At 42.5% G+C, this 23,611-nt stretch overlaps 1 protein-coding gene across 1 annotated transcript in view; it reads right to left on the bottom strand.

Moving 5' to 3' along the window:
• Nucleotides 1-914: 914 nt before the first annotated feature.
• LOC121942862 (protocadherin Fat 3-like) overlaps nt 915-23,611 on the bottom strand; it is a 154,641-nt gene continuing 131,944 nt past the window's right edge. Inside the window, exons 7-17 of the mRNA XM_042486152.1 lie at nt 22,643-22,767; nt 22,358-22,538; nt 21,993-22,145; nt 20,257-20,467; nt 17,411-20,139; nt 15,935-17,306; nt 8,692-8,888; nt 7,499-7,652; nt 7,072-7,305; nt 5,243-5,632; nt 915-1,171 (exon numbers count right to left, since the gene is read on the bottom strand). Of these exons, the coding sequence (XP_042342086.1) occupies nt 915-1,171; nt 5,243-5,632; nt 7,072-7,305; nt 7,499-7,652; nt 8,692-8,888; nt 15,935-17,306; nt 17,411-20,139; nt 20,257-20,467; nt 21,993-22,145; nt 22,358-22,538; nt 22,643-22,767 (6,003 nt within the window). The remainder of the gene's footprint in view (nt 1,172-5,242; nt 5,633-7,071; nt 7,306-7,498; nt 7,653-8,691; nt 8,889-15,934; nt 17,307-17,410; nt 20,140-20,256; nt 20,468-21,992; nt 22,146-22,357; nt 22,539-22,642; nt 22,768-23,611) is intronic.

The raw sequence follows: 23,611 nt of genomic DNA, 5'->3' as shown, positions 1-23,611 counted from the left end.
AACAAGTGCGATATGTAGCTACTTCAAAGTCAAAGCATGCCCTCCTCTCTTGCACCATGCAATTTGTTTTTTCCAAGGGTTTGTAGAGGTTCAAAAAAGTTAATATATTCTAAACTTCTAAGCAAAATGCGCATAGCACAATGCTTGTCAATGTCATAATTGACCCATGAGCAAGAGGTGAGACTTACTACTGTTTTTATGCTGGTAGAAGTGATAGGAACATTGGGACAATGATTAATGCAGACCAAAGGTTAATATTAGCTGTATCATTTATGATCAAAGTAGCTCCATTATGCAATTATTATTTTAAGTCTAATAAACAAATGTATGCATGGAGTTGAGCAGCCAGATGAGTCTCTGGTAAATATAATGCTGCTCAATATGCCAATAAATAGGCTAGCTAGTTAGCTTTTAATTGGTGAGAGAGTCACACAATATGTAAGGGGGAAGGGGTATTTTATAAATCATGTTGTGATAATTTCAGCTTTAAGAGAGACAGAGAGAGAGAGTATACACACAAGAAGGGGGTGCATAGAGCTATTCTGCCCAACATGCTTTGCCAGGGCATTTCTGAATCCTGTAGCAACATGTCTCAGTGTGATTGGATGTACAAATAACATAATAAATAACATAACATAATAATAATAAAAAGTAACATAATGTGTAAAGGAAAGCTCAGGACTGCTCAAAATGTAAATGTTCATCCTCTTGGGATCACCAGTTTCCTCAGTAAATGTCATGGAAAACTGCATGTTAAATTTTAATATTTCTCGTGCAGAGGGTAAAAATTTTGGTGGTGCTAAAAAAGGTCAGAGGGTCCTCAAAAAATATTACGATCTATCCTCTGGGGATCATGATACTCAGAGCAAACTTGTCAGAAATAGCTTGTTCTGGATTACCTCCATCATCAGGCCTCACGTGCCTGCAGGAAGAAGCGGACACTGAATGGAACCTACCTGGACCACAGACTCTCCGGTGGTGGCGTCCTCTGACACCACCGCAGTGTAAAGGTCACGGCTAAACATGGGCGCGTTGTCATTGACATCGGTCAGGTTTACGTTCACCGTGGTAATGGCACTCAGTGGTGGTGTGCCTCCATCACGAGCCTCCACTGTCAGAAAGTAGTCCCTGCAGGTCTCATAGTCCAGAGGCTGGGCAACTAAAATTGCACCTGAGCAAGGAGAGAGGGGGAGCAGAAATATGTGTTTCAGTAAATGACAAGGGCTGAATTTCAATCCAAAGAAACCTTTTAAGGTCTACTGTCAAATGAAAAATACATCCACTGGCTGTTTGTTCAAGTTAAGGAGTTAAAGTTCTGGTAATCATCCACTGTATATTTTTATTTTTATATTTATATTTTTATCATTGTTAACAAAAAGAGCCAAACCAACCAACAAGTGTATGTGTGTGTATCAAAAGCAAGTATCTTCTTCCTCTGTGCCTTCAAGCTCCATCATTGTCATTATTTGACTCCCAGACACACCACCCTGCTGCCACACATACTGACTACAGCATCCAATGCCGATTAATACACCACTAAAAATAGTCCATAACAAATGCATTATTTTCTCCTGTTTGAGTTATGTTTGCTAGACACTACACTGCCCAGCTGTTTTAGGAGGATTACTGAGCCTTTCTGAACCATTCATATACCCTATAACCCTAACACTGATTCTAAAAGAGTGGGCACGCTGTGTAAAATGTAAAAAAAAAAAAAAAAAATAGAATACAATGATTTGCTAATTCTTTTTTATTTATATTCAATTAAATACAGAAACAGAAAATATATAAGAATTGTTAACAAAACTACGTACAGGGGAACAACAAAAAGATAAAATAAAAAAATAAAATCACTTAAATTCAAAGATCTGATTGATTCTACAACAGTTCAAATAATGTACAGAGCAAAAAAATAATCAACTACCTAATAATATCCTAATTTTGTTTCAAATGAAAAAAAGTTAATATAATTTGTGAGGAATTTGTGTGTACGAGAAAAAGTTAGTGAGAACTAATGCAAAATATCATTGTATTACAGTTAAAGGGGTTCATTTAGGGAACAGCTTAAAACATGTAGAACATTTAACAAATTTAAGCATTTTTTCAAAAACAATATATTGAAGGGATATGAGCTGGTAGAACAGAGAGGGAAATGGGCACAGAAAGATATGATGCAAGACAGGTAGGCTGTTTTGTGATTTTGTGATTTTCGGACATGAAATAATTTTATTTGTTTACTGAATATGTCCAATCAGCATTCTGATGTTGTTTTTCTTGCTTATATTGTATTTTATTCTCCTTGTTTATTTGGCATGTTCGAAATAAAGATCTAACTCTAAGGGCCTTATTTAGACAATCTATAGTGCATGGTCTAAAGCGCATGGCGCAAATGTGTTTAGGGCGTGCTAGTTAAACGGCAGATAATCTGGGTGCCAGGGGTGGGGCAGGGCTCAGAGAGGTTGTTGTAGACTCTGAATTAGTCATGGGTGTGTTCTGGCGGAGCATGAATGAACCAATCTGTGCGTAAGCTCCCATTTCCTTTAAAAGCCAGGTGTGCCAGGAATTGGCGGATTGTGATCAGCAGATATCCACCCAAACCAGCAGCAGAGGTCAAGCAGACATGAGAGGATGTGGAGGTGTAGGTTCCATCATTTTTAGAACCTACAGAGTGGCCTTACAATTCAGAAAAGTGTACATTGATGTGAGGAGGAGGGGTAAACAAAGCTCGCCACTCAGTGTAAAAATCAAGCAGAAATGGGAGGAGCTGATCTCTCAGCGTGTGTGTTGCTGCTGGCATATTTGGGTTAACCGGCATTGGCACAGGCAATTCGGCCTCACGCCTTCCCGCGTCTTGTAAGGCTTCCTCATCTATGTCCAAGAGACATCCATGAGGCGTATCAATGTTGTGCAACACACAACATGCCACAAAGAATGCTGGGACTTTGAGGACTGTATTGTTATGTTCCACCTGACTTATCCAAACATCTGAACTGTATGCAGGTGCATCTTGCTATCTGAATAATGCACCCTTTAAAAAGCAGGAAACAGACTGCTACTTTGACTTTAGACCAGCTTTTATTTGGTCAATGGGGCATTTGCTTTCTGTTGCCTCAAAGTAGCAATCTGCCAGCAGTGTGCCTGACCACACCTTAATTTAAGACCAACACGCCCAGGGCGCACAGATGGAAGCTGGGGCATTTGTTAAAGACACTAGAGCATTATTCTTTTCAAATTTAATTTTATCAAATCATTCCAACCCCAGAATTATATTTAAAGTAATTGAATCAGTCACTATCCCTTTTCCCCATAATTTTATCGATGCCTATCCAGAAATGTGTGAGACGTTTTTGCAGTTTTTTAATAGCAGGGCTATATATATAAGGCAACAAATAACACCCCAGACCGTACTTTACATGCCAGTAGGGGTGTTTTTATTAATTTTAGCAATTTTAGACCAGTTTCTTTATATGTTTTATCCAAAATCATCTCTCAAATGAAACCAACCATGTGCAGCCATGATTTTATTCCCACTAAATTTCTGAAAGAGGTTTAAACACTGATGGGCCAAACATTTTACAATTGTTAACAGATTCTTAGCAGAAGGTATTTTCCCATCTTCTTTTAAACATTCTATGTTCCAACCTCTTTTAAAGAAACCCAACCGTGACCCCTCTGTCTCTGAGTGCAATTTTAATTCTTTTAGATCTAAGTGTAGCCTTCAACATGGTAGACCATGCTATTTTAATCGATGGCCTTGAGACCTGGGTTGGTATTAAAGATACCACACTTGGGTGGTTTTATTCTTACCTTTTAGCAAGAACCTACTCAGTCACCATAGGTAATCACTCCTCCTCTTCTACTCTCATTACCTGTAGTGTGCCTCAAGGTTCAATTTTAGGTCCAATGTTATTTTCAATTTACATGCTCCCACTCGGCAAATTAATCCAGAATCACATTTCCTTTCATTGCTACGCAGACAACACACAGATATACCCCCCGCTGAGACCAGATGACCTGAGAAGCCTAGCTGTTGTCTTAGACTGCCTTAACGATGTCAGCTGTTGGATGACTCTAAATAACCCGCAACTCAATAACTCAAAATCAGAAGTCATTTTGTTCTCACCCCCAAACCCTTCCAACCACATTGTGAATGCCTTGGTCCCCTTTCCACAAATCTCAAGCCCACTGCCAGAAACCTTGGTGTAATATTTGATTCAGATCTGACCTTTCAACCTCAAAAAGTTGTTCAGTCCTGCTTCCTCCAATAAAGATTCATCTCCAGAATTAAGTCAATGCTATCACAGTCAGACCTAGAAAAAGTTATCCATACATTCATCGTTTCCAGACTGTAACTCCCTCCTCTTCGGTATTAATCATAAAATCATTCTCCTGCCTCCATCTAGTTCAGAATGCAGCAGCTAGGCTTCTCACAGGTTTTAACAGACGACATCATATCACCCCAATCCTTGCTTCCTCCCACTGGCTCCCTGTTAATTTTAGAATTGATTTTAAGATTTTACCTATTGTTTTTAAAGCTCGTCTGGCCCTAAGTTACATATCTGAAATGATGACCCTTTATGAGTAGGTTCACAGCCTTAGATCCTCAGGTGGGGCCCCTCTGGTTGTTCCAAAGTTGAGGCTTAAAACTAAAGGTGACCGTGCTTTTGCCATCAGGGCCCCTCGGCTTTGGAACGACCTGCCTGATGAGATAAGGCTGGCAGAATCAGTGACTTCTTTTAAATCACTTCTTAAAACCCATTTTTTAACTACAATATTAATTTATTTCTGTTCCTATTTTAATTTGTCTTTCTTACTTCAACTACATTAGTTTGTATTTTATTCAATCTTTTCATGTTTTATTCTTTATTCTGCCCCGATCATGTTTAATTCTTTTACCAGTATTATTATTTTTGTGTTCACCAATCATATTCTTCGAACAGCGCTTACTCTTGTTGGTATGGCTTGTTGGCATTATTTTTTCCAGTGTTTTTGGATAAAATAAAGCCAATTCACCCAGGTTTTAAAGGGTTATATAAATATTTTGATTGTATTTTCATCTTTGCTGAGCAACAGTTTTGTGTGAAAGGAATTAAAAGCTAGTCACATATAAAGGCCTGTCCCAAATGTTAGATAGATAGTTATATATCTTAAGCGAATTATAGCCTGTGCTCTTAATTGAAGTTTTACTCTATATTAAGCATGTATAAATGAAGTATTACCAGTAGATGGTTAGCACACTCACCAGTCAGTGGGTGGATGTGGAACTTCCCGTGCTCGTTGCCTGATCTGATGCTGTAAGTAATCTCAGCATTGGTCCCGATGTCCTTGCTGGCGGCGTAAACTCTCAGAACCTCTGTGCCCACTCCAACATCCTCCGGCACTGTCGCGAGCTGATCACGGCGCTCAAACACCGGCGGGTTGTCGTTGATGTCCAGCACAGTGATAGTAACATTGACCAACGAGAAGAGGGGTAGCGGGGAACCCTGGTCAGACGCATGGACAGTTATCTGATAAGCTGGCTGGACCTCGCGGTCGAGAACACGTTCCAGGACCACGATGCCTGAGGACTTATCGATAGAGAAAGACCCTCCTGCAGAGTCAGCCAGGGAGTAGACCACCATACGTCCCAGACCTGCTACAAAACCAGGACAGGAGTTTCAGATCAACGTAACATGCAACACTTCATAAGAGATTTTACAAAAAGGATCAGACAGAACACTGGTTAGTACGACAATTTGCACGAAACAAATTAACACTATTATCAGTAAGTTTATGTTGAGGAAAAGAATCCTGGTGTTAAGTCTTCCTGTTATGTACCTAACAAAAAGTAATGTACTTAACGTAAAGGTTTTTTTTTTTTTGTTTTTTTGCCGTAATTGGTGATAGGACAGATATAGTGAGAAAGGGGGAGAGAGAGGGGATGACATGCAGCAACGGGCCGAGGTCAGAATCATACCTGCGACTGCTATGGTCGCAGGTTTATGTGGGTTACATTGAAATTCTGGTGCTTTGCTATTTAGGATATAAATATTAACAGTGTGTGAGAACAACAACAGGTACTCATTAGAGGTTTAAGGAGCCGTTTACACGACCATGGTTATGCATGAAACGTTAAACTTTTTGTTGTGGTTCGGCCTTTTGTTCCCGACCAACCCTCCGTGCCTGCCACCCGGTGTACTATCTGCCTTCTGTCCCTGACCACGTGCTTCGCTTCGGCGTTCTGCATTTCTGACGGCTTCACTGGCAAAGACCTCCCCGCTCGACCACGACGATCCTTCAGCCTGCTCCTCGACGGTACTGTTGCATTCTCGGACTGTTTCCTCGGCTACGGATCCTCTGCCTGTCCCCGACCACGACCCAGCGTTTTCCCCGACCACGTTTCCACATGTGTTGTCGGTTCTTCGAGCTACGGGGTTTCCTACTCTCCAGCCACAGTGAGTTCCAGCTTCGTGTCTTCACCTCGTCGGATTCCCAGAGACATTAATTGGGTAATTCACCCGAAGAACGGACTGAACATTTGTGAGCTGAACTTTATTTGTGTTGGTTATAATAAAGGTTATTACCAACTGACTTTGAGTGTTGGCGTACTGCTTCTGGGTTCATACACACCCCGTTTCAGTTGTCCATTGATTGCTCTATTCAACTCCTCATACGTTTTTGAAAAACCATTAATAAGTCCAGTTATCCAGTGACTGGCTGGGTGTGTTGAGGTAAGAAATTAGTATGTAAAGTATGTTTTCTCTAACTTCTCGCTTAAGTTGTTTTTTTCATTCTTCACATTGTGTCTGTCCCTTGTTCTTATTGTCCCATTTGTACATTTTACTGAGTTATAATTGATTGCAGTTCTAATTTTTCATTTGTAATTGCAATTTTCACTCATTTTTTCCCCCTTACTTTTGTTCTGTTTACTCTTTACTCTATACCACTTTTGAATTGCAACATTTCTCTGTTGTTGTACTAAATGAATGCACCTGGAATTTTATGTAGCTATTAAAATGAAAGATAGTAAAGAAGCATTCTAAGCACTACATGCAGTAGTAGTAGTAGCTGTAATAGTAGTAGTACTATCACCTTCATCAGGGTCTATGGCCTGGATCCGAGTTAGCAAGGCTTTGGTGGCGGTGTCTTCGTAGACGCTGGCGGTGTACTGTGACAGGGTGAAGATGGGCGGGTTGTCGTTCACGTCAGTAACTGTTAGCTGCACCTCAGCACGACACCATCGCCCACCTCCATCAGTTGCCTGGGCAATGAGACGATAGTAGGGTGTCGTCTCATGGTCGAGAACCACAGATGACTTGATCTCACCTGGACAGGTTAGAAAAACAACATTATGAGCTGGAGCCATACCCGGGCCATGAGAGTGTGTCATCAACAGGAACAACTGTGTGTCCAATGTGTTTCATTGCTGCATTTCACTCCAGGTTGGATTGAGTTTAGCTGCAATTTATGCAAGTTTCAAGAGAAAATGTATGTTTTAAAAGCCACACTGTGTTCATACCGGTGTTGGGGTCCATGCTGAAGTCCTGCGATCCAGGACCATGTAAGGAGTACTGGATCCAGGCGCTGATGCCCACATCTGCATCTGTTGCTCCAACCCTCAGCAGTACACTGTTTGCTGGGAGGTCCTCTGGAATGTAGGCAGTGTACACAGCCTGCAGACACATCGTTTACACACGCGTATAGCACAGAAATAAAAAAAGAAATGACTCTATGAAAAGATGATGACATTTTCACAATGTCATTTACAGTTTATTCAAATCATTGTTTATTCAGGGAAAATTGAGTGAGCATTAACCTCTTTTACAGCAATGGTCTGTATTCATTTTAGTACGGTGGCCAACTAGGAGCCGCTGAGCTCAGGTAAAGTTGCAAAGATACTGACAGATTCAATCAATAACTCATGAACTAAATGTTGTCATAACACAAACAATGCCTCATTCTTATCGCAGTTTTTCTGAAAACGAGCTACACCCTCATTTTCATCCAAAGTAGCTGTCCTCCAAGCAGGACAATTTACACTGGTCTTAATGCGTTGCAGGCTGTCAGACTACTGCTTCGGGACCATCTACAAAGTGCAACACCATAGGGCAAAAACATTAAATAACTAAAACTTTTATAAGGTGTATTAGCTCCAAATTTACCTAATACATCAGTGGTCTACCAGTTATTACGCTACAGCTACAGGAAAATCTGCCTTCGAATGTATACAGGGAATTTTTATAGGTAACGTCAGTGCTGTGCAGTGTAGTGTCATGACTTTTACTTAACAACATAACTGTGCTCTGTGGTCATGCGTCAGCACTTAGTTTGGAAAAATATACTTTTGTGTAATTTCGGGAAATCATTATTGGAAATAATACTGACTATCTTCAGTGTTATTCAGAGTATGCTCATGGAATTCACGAAAACCACTACAGGTCTCACCTCAGTCATACTACAACTCTTACATTGTAAAAAAATGCTTTTGTGTAATTTAGGGGAATTTTTGGGGGGAACTGTAGTACAAATGTAGATAGTAGACAGTTTCAAGGGATAAAAATTCCTGTGAGGCTCTGTGATGAGAGTTTGCTAAGTTAAATGAATACAAAAAGGCAGATGGCACATCTAAAACTAACTGCTACGTGCCACTGTTAGTGTTACTGTGGTTGCATCTGTCCTTTAAAAAGAGCAACATGCACTTTTATTCCTCACCTGGTCACAGACAGGGCTGTTGTCATTGGTGTCTATGACTGTCACCTCAACTGTTGCCTGGGTAACAAAGAGTCCATCGCTAGCTGTGACATTGATGATGTAGAGGTTGCGCTCCTCCCTGTCCAGCGGCCACTTCACGTACATCTTCCATTCCCCCTGAACCAGACCCAGTGCAAACACACCACGATAATTCCCACCTGGACAACACACAAACAGACAGACACACAGGATCAGTTACAAACAACATATAAGACATGTAGGCCTGCATATAGTTTGTGCATGTAAGACCAAAACCCACGTCTGTAAAACATCATGAATCAGAATCTGGTTTTATTGCCAAGTACTTTTACATATATGAGGATTTGACTTGGTGTTTTGGTGCAAAATTATTAACATAAAGGAAGAATAAAAATAGTACATTTAAATAGAATAAGACATAAGATAAAAAGGTATAGAAGTAATTTAAAAATATAAAATGAAAAAACAGAATATAAAGAACACAAAATGTATGTACAAAACATGCAATGGAGAGACTGTACAATTGTGCAGATGTTGGAGTTGCAGTGTAATTATCCTCAGTCTAAATAAATTAACCTACAGTGTGCAGTGTAAACAGAGAAAGTGCAGTTCTGTGTGTTAATGTAACGCATAAACATTGATTGAGCATGGTGCCACCTGGGAAGAGTGGAAATATGACGTATTTCATTTGTTTGCAGAAGAAGGAAAATTGCTTTGTCTCAAGTCTTAAAAATCTTGGCTGAAGTATTGGCGAATAAGTCCTGAGTCCAAACAGAAGACCAACAAGTCCAAAGTCAGGTCCAAGTCTCAAACTTTGTGTGTTTCTAGTCTTTAAGAGGTATACAGTGCAGGAAAGATGGTCTTTTCCTAAAATCTGGCAGGAGGGAGTTGCAAATACTTTTGAAATTTGTGATTCAAGACCAGAATAAAAATAGAGAAAAAGGGCTGTGACTTTTGTGACTTTTCAATAGGTGGAAAATCTACAACTACCACAATGCACTGCACTGTGCCTGACCAATAAAGCTCCCACTGGTGGGTGACGTGAAGTGAGTTTCTCATTCAAGAACAATATGGTGACAAGCTGGTAATAAACAACTGCTGGTAATACAGTTAAACAGGAAGTTAATACACGTTTCTGAAAATAATTTCAGCCAAGATAGACAACACAGAAACATAATTCATATTTCATATTTGATCAGCACTACCTTGATCGGAGTTTGAGACCGAGAGGCACCGAGGTATCAACCTTCAAACAAGTCATTGTGTGTCTCTCACCAAATTTATTGGCATTTTAAATGTTAAAAATGAGAGTAACAGCATACTAAATTAAATGTAGATATTTAGTAATTTTACATAAACTTGAAAACTTTAAAAATCTATCTTATCTGGTGAGTCTTGGTGTGGTATTCCTGAAACAGTTTAGTAGCAGGTTGGATAATATTTGGAAAGTTGTTTATATCGGAGTAGAATAAATAAGTGCGTATTTCCTCCTACTCCTTTTTGAACATGTGGTAATGAAGTGGTTGAGTATCTGTTAATTGGGATTGATATATTGGTTTTGTATAGGCCTTCTTTTTTATCCTTTGTTTCTGTTCATTGCACTTGGCCGTAAAGCATGTTTGCCTTTATTTGTGTGTGTTTTTTTACATGATTGAAATAAAGATTCATTCATTTAACAGTTAGAATCAGTCCTGGGCTTAATGTTCCGCATGTTGCCATCTCAAAGTCTTTATATCTGAATGCGATCATCTGAAGTTTGAACTATTTTTACATTACTGGCTGCTGTCGGATTAATGTTGAGAGGTGATTTACTGCGCACTTTTTAGATTTAATCATAGGCGTTGGTGAGGATATCAGGTGCTTCCATGTTGGCAGGCTTTGATCCATGTGAAGTTACGTGTCATTGGTCATCGGTAAGTCATTGCTGATTAGTCAAAGTCAAGATGGATTCTTTTCAATGTTACATTACATTCAATGTCACATTTGTCTAAAGTCATCAGATTAATTTACATCTGACTCATGTACTGGTCATGTGACTCCAGCCCACCCCTCTGTGTTACTGTATGATGTGTCTTTGACTCTCTCCAGCTACAGGTGAATTAGGGCAAACGGCTGCACACAAAACATATATTGAGCTGCATAAATTTACCATCAAGACAATTTCTTGACCCACTGCACCCATGGAGGATACTGTTTTGTAATTACTGTAAATGGCTCCTTTATGTGGACACTACAGGGAAATTAATGTTGCAGCAGTGGATAAAGGTTGGGCCATAATACTGAGAATTTATGAGAGCACTGGGTGGCTGCTGACCCATTTAACTGGACTGTCAAGTTGCAGAAGCACAATCCTCCACCCACAGATCTTCAGTTCTGTCCTTGTTTACAGACTGATGGGTGGAAGAAAGTCTTGCCTACAGTGTGTACGGGGAGACAATAAATCACTGAAGTGCGGATAAAACACTGTTTTAAAAATAACACTGACAGTGACAGTTACAGTTACCAAATAAAATTGACTAACAGTCAAGATTGGTTTGAAAATAGAAACTTTACATGTGAATTTTTCAATATTATCAATCCACAAGAAAAAAAAGAATTAGTCACAAAGGCAATCAGCCTAGCCAGTGAGCTGCCATGTTGACAATTTTCTCTTTTGAAACCTTCAGTAAGACATTAGGCTACACACACACACACACACGTAGGTAAGAATTTAATTATTTATGTATTTATGTACATGTGATAAAACTGTGAAAACGATCCTCGTGTACACAGATCTGCAAAAACAACGGAAAACACTGTAGTGTGCACACCAGGCTTGTGGTTGGCAATGTAATTTTGTAATGACAAACCATAGAAGAACACCACACGTGTGCCTGAAGTGCGGCTGTGATGTCACCATTCTCCCAGGATCCGCGCTTTGACAGTTCACATGGAGACAGAAGGGGTTGCGTTTTCAAAAGAATTCACTCTGGAACTCAATTTCAAAAAGTTGCATTTTTAGGCCCCAAAAAGCTGTTGTCATGTGAACAAAAGGCCAAACAGCAACAAAAGTTTAACCTTTCACGCAAGAACCACCTCCATGTAAACGGCTTTTTGGTTGTCACAATGATCAGATTTCAGCCAAGCGCAGACTGCATTAACACTTAATCAGGCATTGTGGTGATCAGTTAGAGGTTTGTGTGGTGGTGTGGTAGTTTCACTCAACCAGTCCATTTGTGGGGGAGTGGAGAATAGAGACTTACTATAGAAAGCCAGTCCTCCCATCTAAGGGACCGAGGATTTGTTTGGGTATTTTTATGTTGTAAGGAACAGTAGTACTGCCACGCCAAGAAAAAACAAAGCAAAAAACAAAACAAAAAAAGAACTCATAAGCATCAGGTATTAACGTCACAGTTTCTTGATATCATATGAGAATTTTTATGTTTTAAAAAGATATTTTTGCGTTTTAATGAGATATTTTAATGTTATAACGAGATATTTTCAAGTTACTGCATCGTACAACCTTCAGAACAAGAAACCCTCCTTGCGATGATGTGATAAGTTTGTTTGACAGAATGACAAAAGTTAAAACACAGTTAAAACAGGAAACATCTTGGGGTAACAAGAAGCTTTTCACGTTATTACCTGACAATGATTCCTTTTCTCATGTGGCAGGATTGCACTATTGACCTAAAAGATCTGTTTTCTTTTCATTATCATCAGTGTAGTATCTTCACTGCCACAGAAAACAAACATGCTAACACATGAAAAAAGCAAGTGCTCTCCTTACACATGAGCTGTTACTGCATACCACATACTTACTCATACTCTTACTCATCATAATATTCAATGATAGCAATAAACTGTATTACATGTTCCTGTGGACTGTGGGCATCTGATCTGATTGGCCACCACAGAGTGATGTCTTGATGTGTTTCTCTGAAAGTTGATTCTGTTTCAATTTTTTGCGGCCAGCCTGTGTGATTTTATGTACTGGCATCCCCTGACCCCCCCCACTGCCACAACATAGATCCACGACCCACATTCAGAAGGATGGGAGGACAAGCATTTTCACCTTAGCGCCCAATTAGGTGTGAATGCAGCTTGATGACTTCTGTATAGTGTGACCATATTCTTCGGGAAAATAAATTCCTAAACAAGTTGAAATTAGTAATGGGCAAATCAATACCAAATCCAAATCTTAGCAATCAATAGGATCAACACTAAAAATGGGATTACTTTCTCTCTTTTACATTGTTTTAGTTATATTTACATAATTTTGTTAAGTTGTTGCAACTCATAAATGCAACACATCATGATACGGTTCACAAGTTAGTACAACGCGGAAATGAGGTCTAAATTTCGGCCTGTCCTCCTCCTTTTATAAATAAAATCTATCTTGGCTCAAAGATATGGAAATAATTTACAAGAAAAACAACAACAAATAAAATCTCGACAAAATAATCAAAATCAGAATAACATTAGCTTCTAAAGAGAAATCTTGATTTCCACAAAGGCGTAGAATCACAAAAAAAATTGCTGAACCTATGAAATATCCAGACAAAACATCACACTGTGAAAACTGAGCAGGTGATAAAATAAAATCAAATATCTCCCATTCCGCTAGAGACAGTCTTTTCACATCAAAATTGTATGTTTCTCTGTGTTTTCTCTGGATTTGCTTTCGCACTTTTATATTGAGTAACATCAAGTGTTTCTCTCTTTGAAGTGAGAAAGGTCACATCTGTCAGTATTTCAGCAGCTCATTTGCTTACCTTTGCAGACGTTTCAGTTAGCTATATCTTTTCTCCTTTTTCTCCCTACACTGTAGCAACAACTCATTCCGCCCTGCCTCCTTCGGCTAAGCTGTCAATTATAAGGTCACGTCACTCACATATCTGTCATTCACTTCAGCTGTCTGGCTGATACTCATTAGACAACCATTAAGGGAATTTCTATCCTATTTAAAGTCCTTCATTAGCTCTCTATCTCTCGTTGGCATACTTGTCCTCAGCCTCAGTCTCCTGGGAAGTCCTAACTTCATTATAACCTTCTGGCGTGTCAATGAGCATGCAGCAAACCACCAGAGCCAGTCCTTTGATCACTGTCCAAATTATTAATGCAATTTCAGCATTCACCTTGCTTTCCCTTCCTCTTTTTTATTCTTTAATGCCCCCCCCCCCACCCTCGATAAATGTATCTGTGCCTTGAGCGTTTCTTTGTCATGTCATATAAAAAGAGGTTATAACACTAAAGTCCCACTGATTTCCCTGGGTAAACCACACACTAGTATCAAGACTACTGTATGATCATCTATTCAAGAGGCAAAAGATTAAAATTCATCACGTTCACAGCAGCTTTCATCAAAACAGTTCTTAAATTAATTAGAACTATAAGTAACTTCTTTGACCTCTGGAAAACTACTGGGTAAATGTAAAAATAAAACTGGGTAAATGTCCAAGCTGCTGAATTCTGTTATACTGTGAAAATATTATCTTGTCAATGCCTGTTTCTCAGTCAAACAGAATCCTAGCATGCATAGAGGCAACCATAGAAAATGTGGGAATTCTGTATTTAATCATGCCTAATATTGTTGTTTATTGTTCTGATTCTGTATATCTTTGGGTCAATTCAGCATGCTTTGAGCTACAGAAACATTCAAATGCCATAATGTTCAGCTCCCTTAAGTTCATATGTACTTGTTTTCACCTGTTGTCCAGCAGTTATACTTTTTAAAATGTTAAGTTTTTTTCCAACATGTTTAACAGAGCAAATTAGTGACTACCTTGGTAGGCCAATGGTCACATGTTTGATACACGTTGACATACGTTTACCAGTACTGCTGCTACTAATGCCTCTACTATTACACTATAACTACTGTATCTACTACTACTACTACTGCTACTACTGCTACTGCTGCTACTTGTAGTACTACTGCTACTACTGCTGCCTCTACTACTACACTATGACTACTATCTCTACCACTACTACTACTACTACTGCTGCTACTTCTAGTACTATTACTACTGCTTCTCTACTACTACTGCTGCTACTTCTTGTAATACTCCTGCTACTACTACTGCCTCAACTATTACACTATTGTCTCTACTACAACTACTGATGCTACTTCTAGTACCACTGCTGCTGCTACTGCTGCCTCTACTAATACACTATGACTTCTGCCTCTCTACTATTACTGCTGCTACTTCTGCAGCTATTGCTGCCTCTATTACTACACTATGAGCACTGCCTCTACTACTACTACTGCTACTACTTCTAGTGCTACTACTGCTCCTGCTGCCTCTACTACTACACTATAGCTACTTCATCTATTACTAATACTGCTGCTACTTCTAGTGCTGCCACTGCTGCAACTACTACTACTACTACACTATGACTACTGCCTCTACTAATACATTATGAGTACTGCCTCTACTACTACCGCTGTTGCTACTTCTGCTACTACTACTGCTGCTGCTTCTACTACTACTGCTGCTATTACTACTACACTATGACTACTGCCTCTACTACTACTACTGCTGCTACTTCTAATACTATTGTTTCTACTGCTGCCTGGCTTTGGCTGTTGCTACTTGTACAATTACTACTACTGCTGCTGCTACCACTGTAACTACTTCTAGTGCTACTGATACTGCTGCTGCTAGAAATACTACTTCCACTACTATGATTACAGTGGTTTTCAGCCATTTATGATTGCAGACAGATAGGCCAGATTATACAGCACAGTATCCATAAGAATTCAGTCCATATTGGCCATTTCTGAACCTTGTGTGCCCTGAATGTTGTGTGCCCTCTCTCCATATATACACATATGAAGATATGACTTTAGACTGTGGAAGTCAGGGTGGAGGATGAGCAAATAGTATCTTATTTTCATGCAGGTCACCAGGGTTTGCATCCCATTATACACCTACAATTAACGTTCACCTTTTTATTAACTACAGCTTCAACCTTTTCCTAAGAACAACCAACTGTTTTAGTTGCCCACCCTTAACCATAGCTTAAGTTTATATGAAAAAAATGTCAATATTTCCCCAATGTAACTCTACCATTAAGTATATTAAACTGTCACACAAAAATATTGTGGTAAGCAAGAAGTAAAGAAACACTGGCATTGCATATAAAAGAAAAACCTAATTGGACATTATCCAGGGTTCTGAAGAATCACCCAACATTAACCTTCTTGTCTGCGCTACAGTTGCAATGTAATGATAGAGGTACTCACCAGTGATATGGTAGCTGACTTGACGGTTAACGACAGAGCTGTCATCATCTCTTGTGTTCAGCACAGCCACCACCTCACCCGGTGGGTCACTCTCCTGAACTGAACCGAAGTAGAGTTGCTCCAGGAACCTGGGGGGGTTGTCATTAATGTCCGACACTGCCACGGTCACAGTGGTGGTACTGGAAAGAGACACAGTCTCCCCAAGGTCTGAGGCCACCACTGTGAATGTGTAGGATGGATTGGTCTCATGGTCTAGGTCCTTGCATGTGGATATCCAACCTGTGTTGCTGTCAATGCTAAAGGTCTCAACCAAGGTGTCTGAATCCCCTTCTGACTGGATTAATGTGCCCAGACTGTATGTTACCTGGCCATTGGCCCCTGAGTCTGGGTCAAGTGCTTGGACTTGAATAATTCTGGTTCCAACTGACATTCCCTCCATAACTGTGGCCTCATAAGAGTTGGCCTCAAATGCTGGTTTGTTGTCATTCAGATCTAACACTTTGACTTCTACTTCCACAGAAGTCACAGAATCTAGTTTAGCCTGTTGTACAGTGGTAGTGACTTTGAAGTGGTATCCTTTTATCACATCATGGTCCAAAGGCTTTTCAAGCTTAATCACACCTGTATCCTTTTCTACTATGAAAAACCCATCTTGGTTGTTTTCTCCAGTCTCTCCATTAACCAGAGCAAAGGTAGCAAAGATCGAGGCATAACCAGGAGAAGGGTTGAGGCGCACTGTCCCAATGGCTGAACCTATGGGGGTGTCCTCTGGCACGCTGAATAAGTATTGATGTTGGCTAAAGGAAGGAATGAAGGCATCTGGAGAAAGAACATGGATGTAGACTGATACTAGAGAGTGCCGGACTGGATTTCCCCCATCCACAGCCTTTACAAAAAAAGATAATACAGAGTTCCTCAAGTGGCTGAAGCTGCCTTTCGTCACCATCCAACCATTATCTGGGTCTATCTCCAAAATGTCCACCACAGGGACATGTGCTTCACTGTAAAGTGAATATGTCACTTTTGCATTAGTACCATCATCAGGATCATGAGCTTGAATCTGTGTCACCAAAAAACCTTTAGCAACATCAGATTTGACTGAAGCTCGGTACTCTGTGGCACGGAAGCAAGGTACATTATCATTATCATCCAACAGAGTAACTTGCACTATACAGTAAGAGACACGTCCACCCGAGTCCTGGGCTGCAACTGTCAGAGTAATGTCCTTATTGGCTGGGTCCTCACGATCAAGCTTTTCCACAGTGGTGATCTGACCATTTGCATCAATGCTAAATTGGTCCTTGCCCACATCATTAACAAAAGAATAAGTAATGTGCCCGAACACTCCAGGGTCTGCATCTGTTGCTTTTATCTGAAATGAAACAAACATGATTATTGTATGATTGCAGTTCTATTGTATCAAGTTTACTTCTCAGAAATTATAGAAATGAAAAAAACTATTTCAACAGCACTTACTTGTATAACTTTGGTTCCCACAGCGGAATTCTCTCTTAACTCTGCCTCATACAGATTTTGTCCAAACACTGGACTGTAAAGGTTGGCTCCCAACACCTTGACATGAACCTGCGCAGTGCTGGTGAACACCCCATCAGACACTGAAACATTAAGGCTGTAGACAGGCTCCATTCTTTGCTTACGGTGGCCGGACAATGTGATAATTCCTGTCTTTTTGTCCATGACAAAGTTCATTCTTTCATTTCCCGACAAAATGCTGTATTCCAACTTGTCAAAATCCGAGCTGTCAGCATCTGATGCCTGGACACAGGTTACAAAGTGACCCCTAGGTGCCAACTCATTCACGCAGGCCTCGTATAGTAGCTGGTTGAAAACTGGAGGATTGTCGTTCATGTCATTCACCACAACTGTGACTGATACTTCATTACTCGATGGAGGGAAGCCATTGTCAGTGGCCCTGACAATGAAGTCATACTTCTGGACAAGTTCATGATCTAGCATACGTGCTGTCAGGATTAATCCGCTGCTGCTATCAATGTGGAAGTAGTCTGTGCTGTTATGCACATCTGAGAAGATCTGGTAGCGGACAAGATTGTTCTTCTCTGAGTCTTTGTCAGTGGCAATAACTTGAAGTGCTGGAGTTCCAATCATGGCTGTTTCAGACAAAACAATTCTGTAGGACATTTTCTGGAAGACAGGCGGGTTATCATTAACATCCTGGACAGCTACATCTACATCAACCTCAGCCCGGGCACCAGTCAGATAGTCTGTGGCTCTGATGGTCAGATGGTAGGATGGTGCTGCTTCATAGTCCAAAGAGTGGATGACACTTATGACTCCAGTATCAAAACCAATGTCAAACTGAAGAGATGGGTCTCCATCGACAATAGTGTAGATGATGTTCTGACCTTCAGGACTAGTGGCATTGATGCCAAGAATAGGTGTGTGCACAGCCACATCCTCACTCACAGAAACAGAATAAAATGATTTGTCAAAGACAGGCATGGCTTTGTTGACTACCGTGATAGGGAACTCTATGGTAGATGAGAGAGGAGGATAACCACCATCTCTGGCATATATCACCACCTGGTATTCCATATTGGACAAGTCAGACTCAAAAGCCCTCTTGAGGCTGAGACCACCTGTCTGCTGGTTGATCTCAAAGTGACCATGGTCATCCTTGAGATAGTAAGACACCTCTCCATTAATCCCTTTGTCACCGTCTATTGCCATGACCCTGAAAATGGGTGATCCTGGCTCAGCTTCTACTTGAACAGCTGCATAATAAGGAAGTCCAACAAACACAGGGGCATTATCATTTATGTCTTCAACTTGAACTCTAACCATAACTCTTGCCACATGCAGACGATCGTGCTCCCTTCTTGCCTCAACAACCAGTTCATAGAACTCCTGCTCCTCTCTGTCAAAGGGTATACCTGTGGTCTGGATTACACCAGAAGTTGGACGTATTCTGAAGCGTGTGCCAGCATTCAACAAGATGTACTTCAAGGGTTCATTGAGACGGTTTCCAACAGCATTGACCACAGCTACTTTGGTGATATTTGATACATTCTCCTGAATAGATGAAGAGTAAAGGCTATGAGTGAAGCTGAGACCAGAGTCCAGAGCTTCTCGGACAAGAATGGTCACCAAAGCTGTGCTGGAGAATTTCCCATCTGAAACTTTGACACTGAAGCGGAAACGTTCTTTAGAGAAGTTGTTGTGTTTGACTGTGATGACTCCACTAGTAGGTTTGATGGCAAAGTGCTCCAGCACTCCATCAGTCAGACAGTAGGTAAGCTCTGTAGTGGCATCTTTGTCAGGGTCTATAGCTGAAACCTGCAAAGCTTCTACTCCCACATAGGTAGGGAGTAGCAAAACTGTTTCATAGGCATTCTGGGTGAAGTAAGGTGGTGAATCATTTGTGTCAATGACTTGTATTGTGACCTCAGTTGGACTGTCTGCTGTCAGCTGTGGTTTGCCATTGTCCCTCACATGAACATGAAAGTGGAAGGTGGAAAATGTCTCATGGTCTAGATTAGCAATGGTTCTGATGGAGCCAGTTCCTGAGTCTACTGTGAAGAACATTTTTGCAGTGTCCTCAACAATCTGGTAGACCAACAGAGCATTTTGGTTGCGGTCAGCATCAGTAGCCTTGATTACAAGAGGTGAATTATCTGAGTTCAAGACCACACTGTTAACTGGTGCTGCTTCACTGATGCTGCCATGATAGTGAAGCTGCTGAAAAATAGGTGGGTTATCATTCTCATCCACAACCTGGATTAACAGAGTAGCATTGGAGGCCATGCCGGCCATGTTGACAGCCTGGACTATCAAGGTGTAAGATGCTGCAGTCTCATAGTCTAAAGACTTTTGAGTAGTAATTACTCCACTGTACTGATTTATCTGAAAAACACGCTCTGAGTTGCCCAGCTTGATATCATAAGTGAGGGTGGACTGGCTGACTGCACTGACTGTGGTGACGGAGGTCCCAACAACAGCGTTCTCTGTGATTTCAGCCAGGTACTCAGGCTGAGGGAACTTTGGGCCAGCATTGTCAGAGAGAGTGACCGCAATACGCACAATAGTAGTGGTGGACAGGGGAGGGGAGCCGCTGTCAGTGACTCTGACGGTTAGAACATAATGGCCTATGCTGGACAAGTCCAGGTCACGTGCAACAGTGATGATACCCAGAACTGGCTCAACATGGAATGCATTTCCATTGTTCCCTGTTGGAGAATCAAAAAACAAATTTATCAACATGGTAGTTATTTGAGCACAGAAACTAATTGTACGAAACACTTTTACCATAAAAGAGTAAATAATCAGCTGTCAGAGGTTCCTACCTGCTTCAATGGAGTAGTGTAGCTCTGCATTTTCGCCTTTGTCCTTGTCCAGGGCAGTCACCTGGACCACAGCTGATCCCACTGCTGCTGACTCATAAACTGAGCCTTCATACAGAGCACTGGTAAAGATAGGTACATGGTCATTTATATCCTCCACTTCTATTAGCACACGAGCCAAGTTCTTTCTGTATGGGAACTCTTGGTCCTTCACCTGTTGAGAAAGAAAACGAACAACAAACACAAACAAAAAAAGTCATCCTCCAAGGTCAATGTGAACAGAGTGAAATCTGACAATCATGAAACTGGAAAATCTTCAAATGTGCCCATGATGAATCCATCCATTCATCCATTCATTTTCTTCCACTTATCCAAAGTTGGGTCGCGGGAGCAGCAGTCTAAGCAGGGAAGCCCAGACTTCCCTCTCCCCGGCCACTGTTCCCGAGGGAAGAGCTGGACTATGTCTCTCCAGCATGTACTGGGTCTTTCCCGGGGCCTCCTACCGGTGGGATGTGCCCTGAACACCTCACTAGGGAGGCGTCTGGGAGGCCCGAGCCACCTAATCTGGCTATTCTCAATGTGGAGGAGCAGCAGCTCTACTCTGAGCTCCTCCCGGATGACCAAGCTTCTCACCCTTTCTCTAAGGGAGAACCCAGCCACCCTACAGAGGAAGCTCATTTCGGCCACTTGTACCCGCGATCTTGTTCTTTCGGTCACTACCCAAAGCTTGTGACCATAGGTGAGGGTAGGAACGAAGATTGGCCGGTAAATCGATAACTTTGCCTTTCGGCTCAGCTCCCTCTTCACCACGACAGATTGGTGCAGAGTCCGCATTACTGCAGATGCTGCACCGATCTGCCTGTCGATCTTCCACTCCATCTTTCCCTCACTTGTGAACAAGACCCCGAGGTACTTAAACTCCTCCACTTAGGGCAGGATCTCATCCCCGACCTGGAGAGCGCACTCCACCCTTTTCGGGCAGAGAACCATGGCCTTGGATTTGGAGGTGCTGATTCTCATCCTGGCGAGAGCTGGAGGCCACTGCCTGATGAAGCCAACAGGACCACATCATCTGCAAAAAGCAGGAACCCAATCCTGAGGTCACCAAACCAGACCCCCTCATCACCCTGGCTATGCCTAGATATTCTGTCCATAAAAATTGAAATGAACAGAATCGGTGACAAAGGGCAGCCCTGGCGGAGTCCAACCCTCACCACAAACGAGTCCGACTTACTGCCGGCAATGCCGACCAAGCTCTGGCACCGGTCGAACAGGGAATAGACGGACCATATCAGGGGGTCCAATACCCCATATTCCCGGAGCACCCCCCGCAGGACTCCCTGAGGGTCACGGTTGAATGCCTTCTCCAAGTCCACAAAGCACATGTGGACTGGTTGGGCAAACTCCCATGCACCCTCAAGGATCCTGCCAAGGGTCCAGAGCTGGTCCACAGTTCCACGACCAGGACAAAAACCACATTACTCCTCCTTAATCCCGGGTTTGATTGTCCGGCGGACCCTCCTCTCCAGTACCCCTGAATAGACATTACCAGGAAGACTGAGGAGTGTGATCCCCCTATAGTTGGAACACATCCTCCGGTCCCCCTTCTTAAAAAGAGGAACCACCAGCCTGGTCTGCCAGTCCAGAGGCACTGCCCCCAATGTCCATGCAATGTTGCAGAGTCATGTCAACCATGACAGCCCCACAACATCCAAGGCCCTAAGGAACTCCGGGCGGACCTCATCCACCCCCGGGGCCCTGCCACTGTGGAGGTTTTTGACCACCTCGGCAACCTCAGCCCAAGAGATGGAAGAGCCCACCCCTGAGTCCCCAGGCCCTGCTTCCTCACTGGAAGGTGTGTCAATGGGATTGAGGAGGTCTTCGAAGTATTCCTACCACCGATCCACAATGTCCCGAGTCGAGATCAGCAGTGCCCCGTCCCCACCATACACAGTGTTGACAGAGCAATGCTTCCCCCTCCTGAGACGCCGGATGGTGGTCCAGAACCTTTTTGAAGCTGTCTGGAAGTCGTTCTCCATGAACGAACTCCTCCCACACCCAGGTTTTCTCCTCGGTGTAGCTGCACTCCGCTTGGATCCCTCACCGCAGATGTCCACCAAAGGGTTTGGGTGTTGCCGCCCCAACAGGCACCATCCACCTTACAGCCACAGCACCAGTCGGCTGCCTCAGCAACGGAGACACAGAACATGGCCCACTCGAACCTAATGTCCCCCGCCTCCCCCGGGACATGGTTGAAGCTCTCCCGGGCGTGGGAGTTGAACCTCCTTCTGACAGGAGACTCTGCCAGATGTTCCCAGCTGACCCTCACAATGTATTTGGGTCTGCCAGGTCTGACCGGCGTCCTCCCCCACTATCGGAGCCAACTCACCCCCACTGGTGAACAGTTGACAGCTCCGCCTCTCTCTTCACCCGAGTGTCCAAGACATGCGGCCGCAAGTCTGACGACACAACTACAAAGTCAATCATCGAGCTGTGGCCTAGGGTGTCCTGATGCTAAGTGCGCAGATTGCCAACATGAGCGTTGAAGTCCCCCAGCAGAACGAGGGTGTCCCTAGAAGGAGCACTCTCCAGCACCCCCTCTAAGGACTCCATAAAGGGTGGATACTCTGAACTGCTGTTTGGACCATAGGCACAAACAACAGTCAGGCTCCGTCCCCCCACCCGAAGGCGGAGGGAGGCTAACCTCTCGTTCACCGGGGTAAACTCCAACATACAGGCACCGAGCTGGGGCACAATAAGTATTGCAACCCCTGCCTGGCGCCTCTCACCAGTGGCAACTCCAGAGTGGAAGAGAGTCCAACCCCTCTCGAGAAGACTGGTTCTGGAGCCCATGCTATGTGTCTAATCTAGTCGGAACTTCTCAACTTCGTGCACCAGCACCAGAGGTGACATTGCACGTCCCTAGAGCTAGCTTCTGCAGCCGAGGATCAGACCGCCAAGGTCACCACCTTTGGCTGCCGCCCAACTCACACAGCATCCGACCTCTTTGGTCCCTCCTATGGGTGGTGAGCCGACGGGAAGGAGGTCCCACGTCGCCTCTTCGGGATGTACCCAGCCGGGCCCCATGGGTAAAGGCCCGGCCACCAGGCGCTCACCACCAAGCCCCACCCCCAGGCCAAGTGACATGTTCGGATATGACAAACACACAAAAAAGGGCAAAATATAATCAGATTAGAACTCCACTTTTCCATTTTTCTTTGACATGCGTGTGTTTCCCCAACTTTAACATTTTTGTAGTAGTTTACTACTGGATACGCAAATCAGTATAATATTATCCTCTTTCCTCTCCTTTGATGATGTGTAGGTAACTGTTTGTGCCTGGTAATTAGCTTAATTG

The sequence above is a fragment of the Plectropomus leopardus genome, chromosome 5 (genome assembly GCF_008729295.1).
Source record: "Plectropomus leopardus isolate mb chromosome 5, YSFRI_Pleo_2.0, whole genome shotgun sequence".
In the NCBI taxonomy this organism is placed as follows: Eukaryota; Metazoa; Chordata; class Actinopteri; order Perciformes; family Serranidae; genus Plectropomus; species Plectropomus leopardus.
Note: the sequence above shows the minus strand (reverse complement) of the source record. Positions and strands in the feature narration are given on the sequence as shown.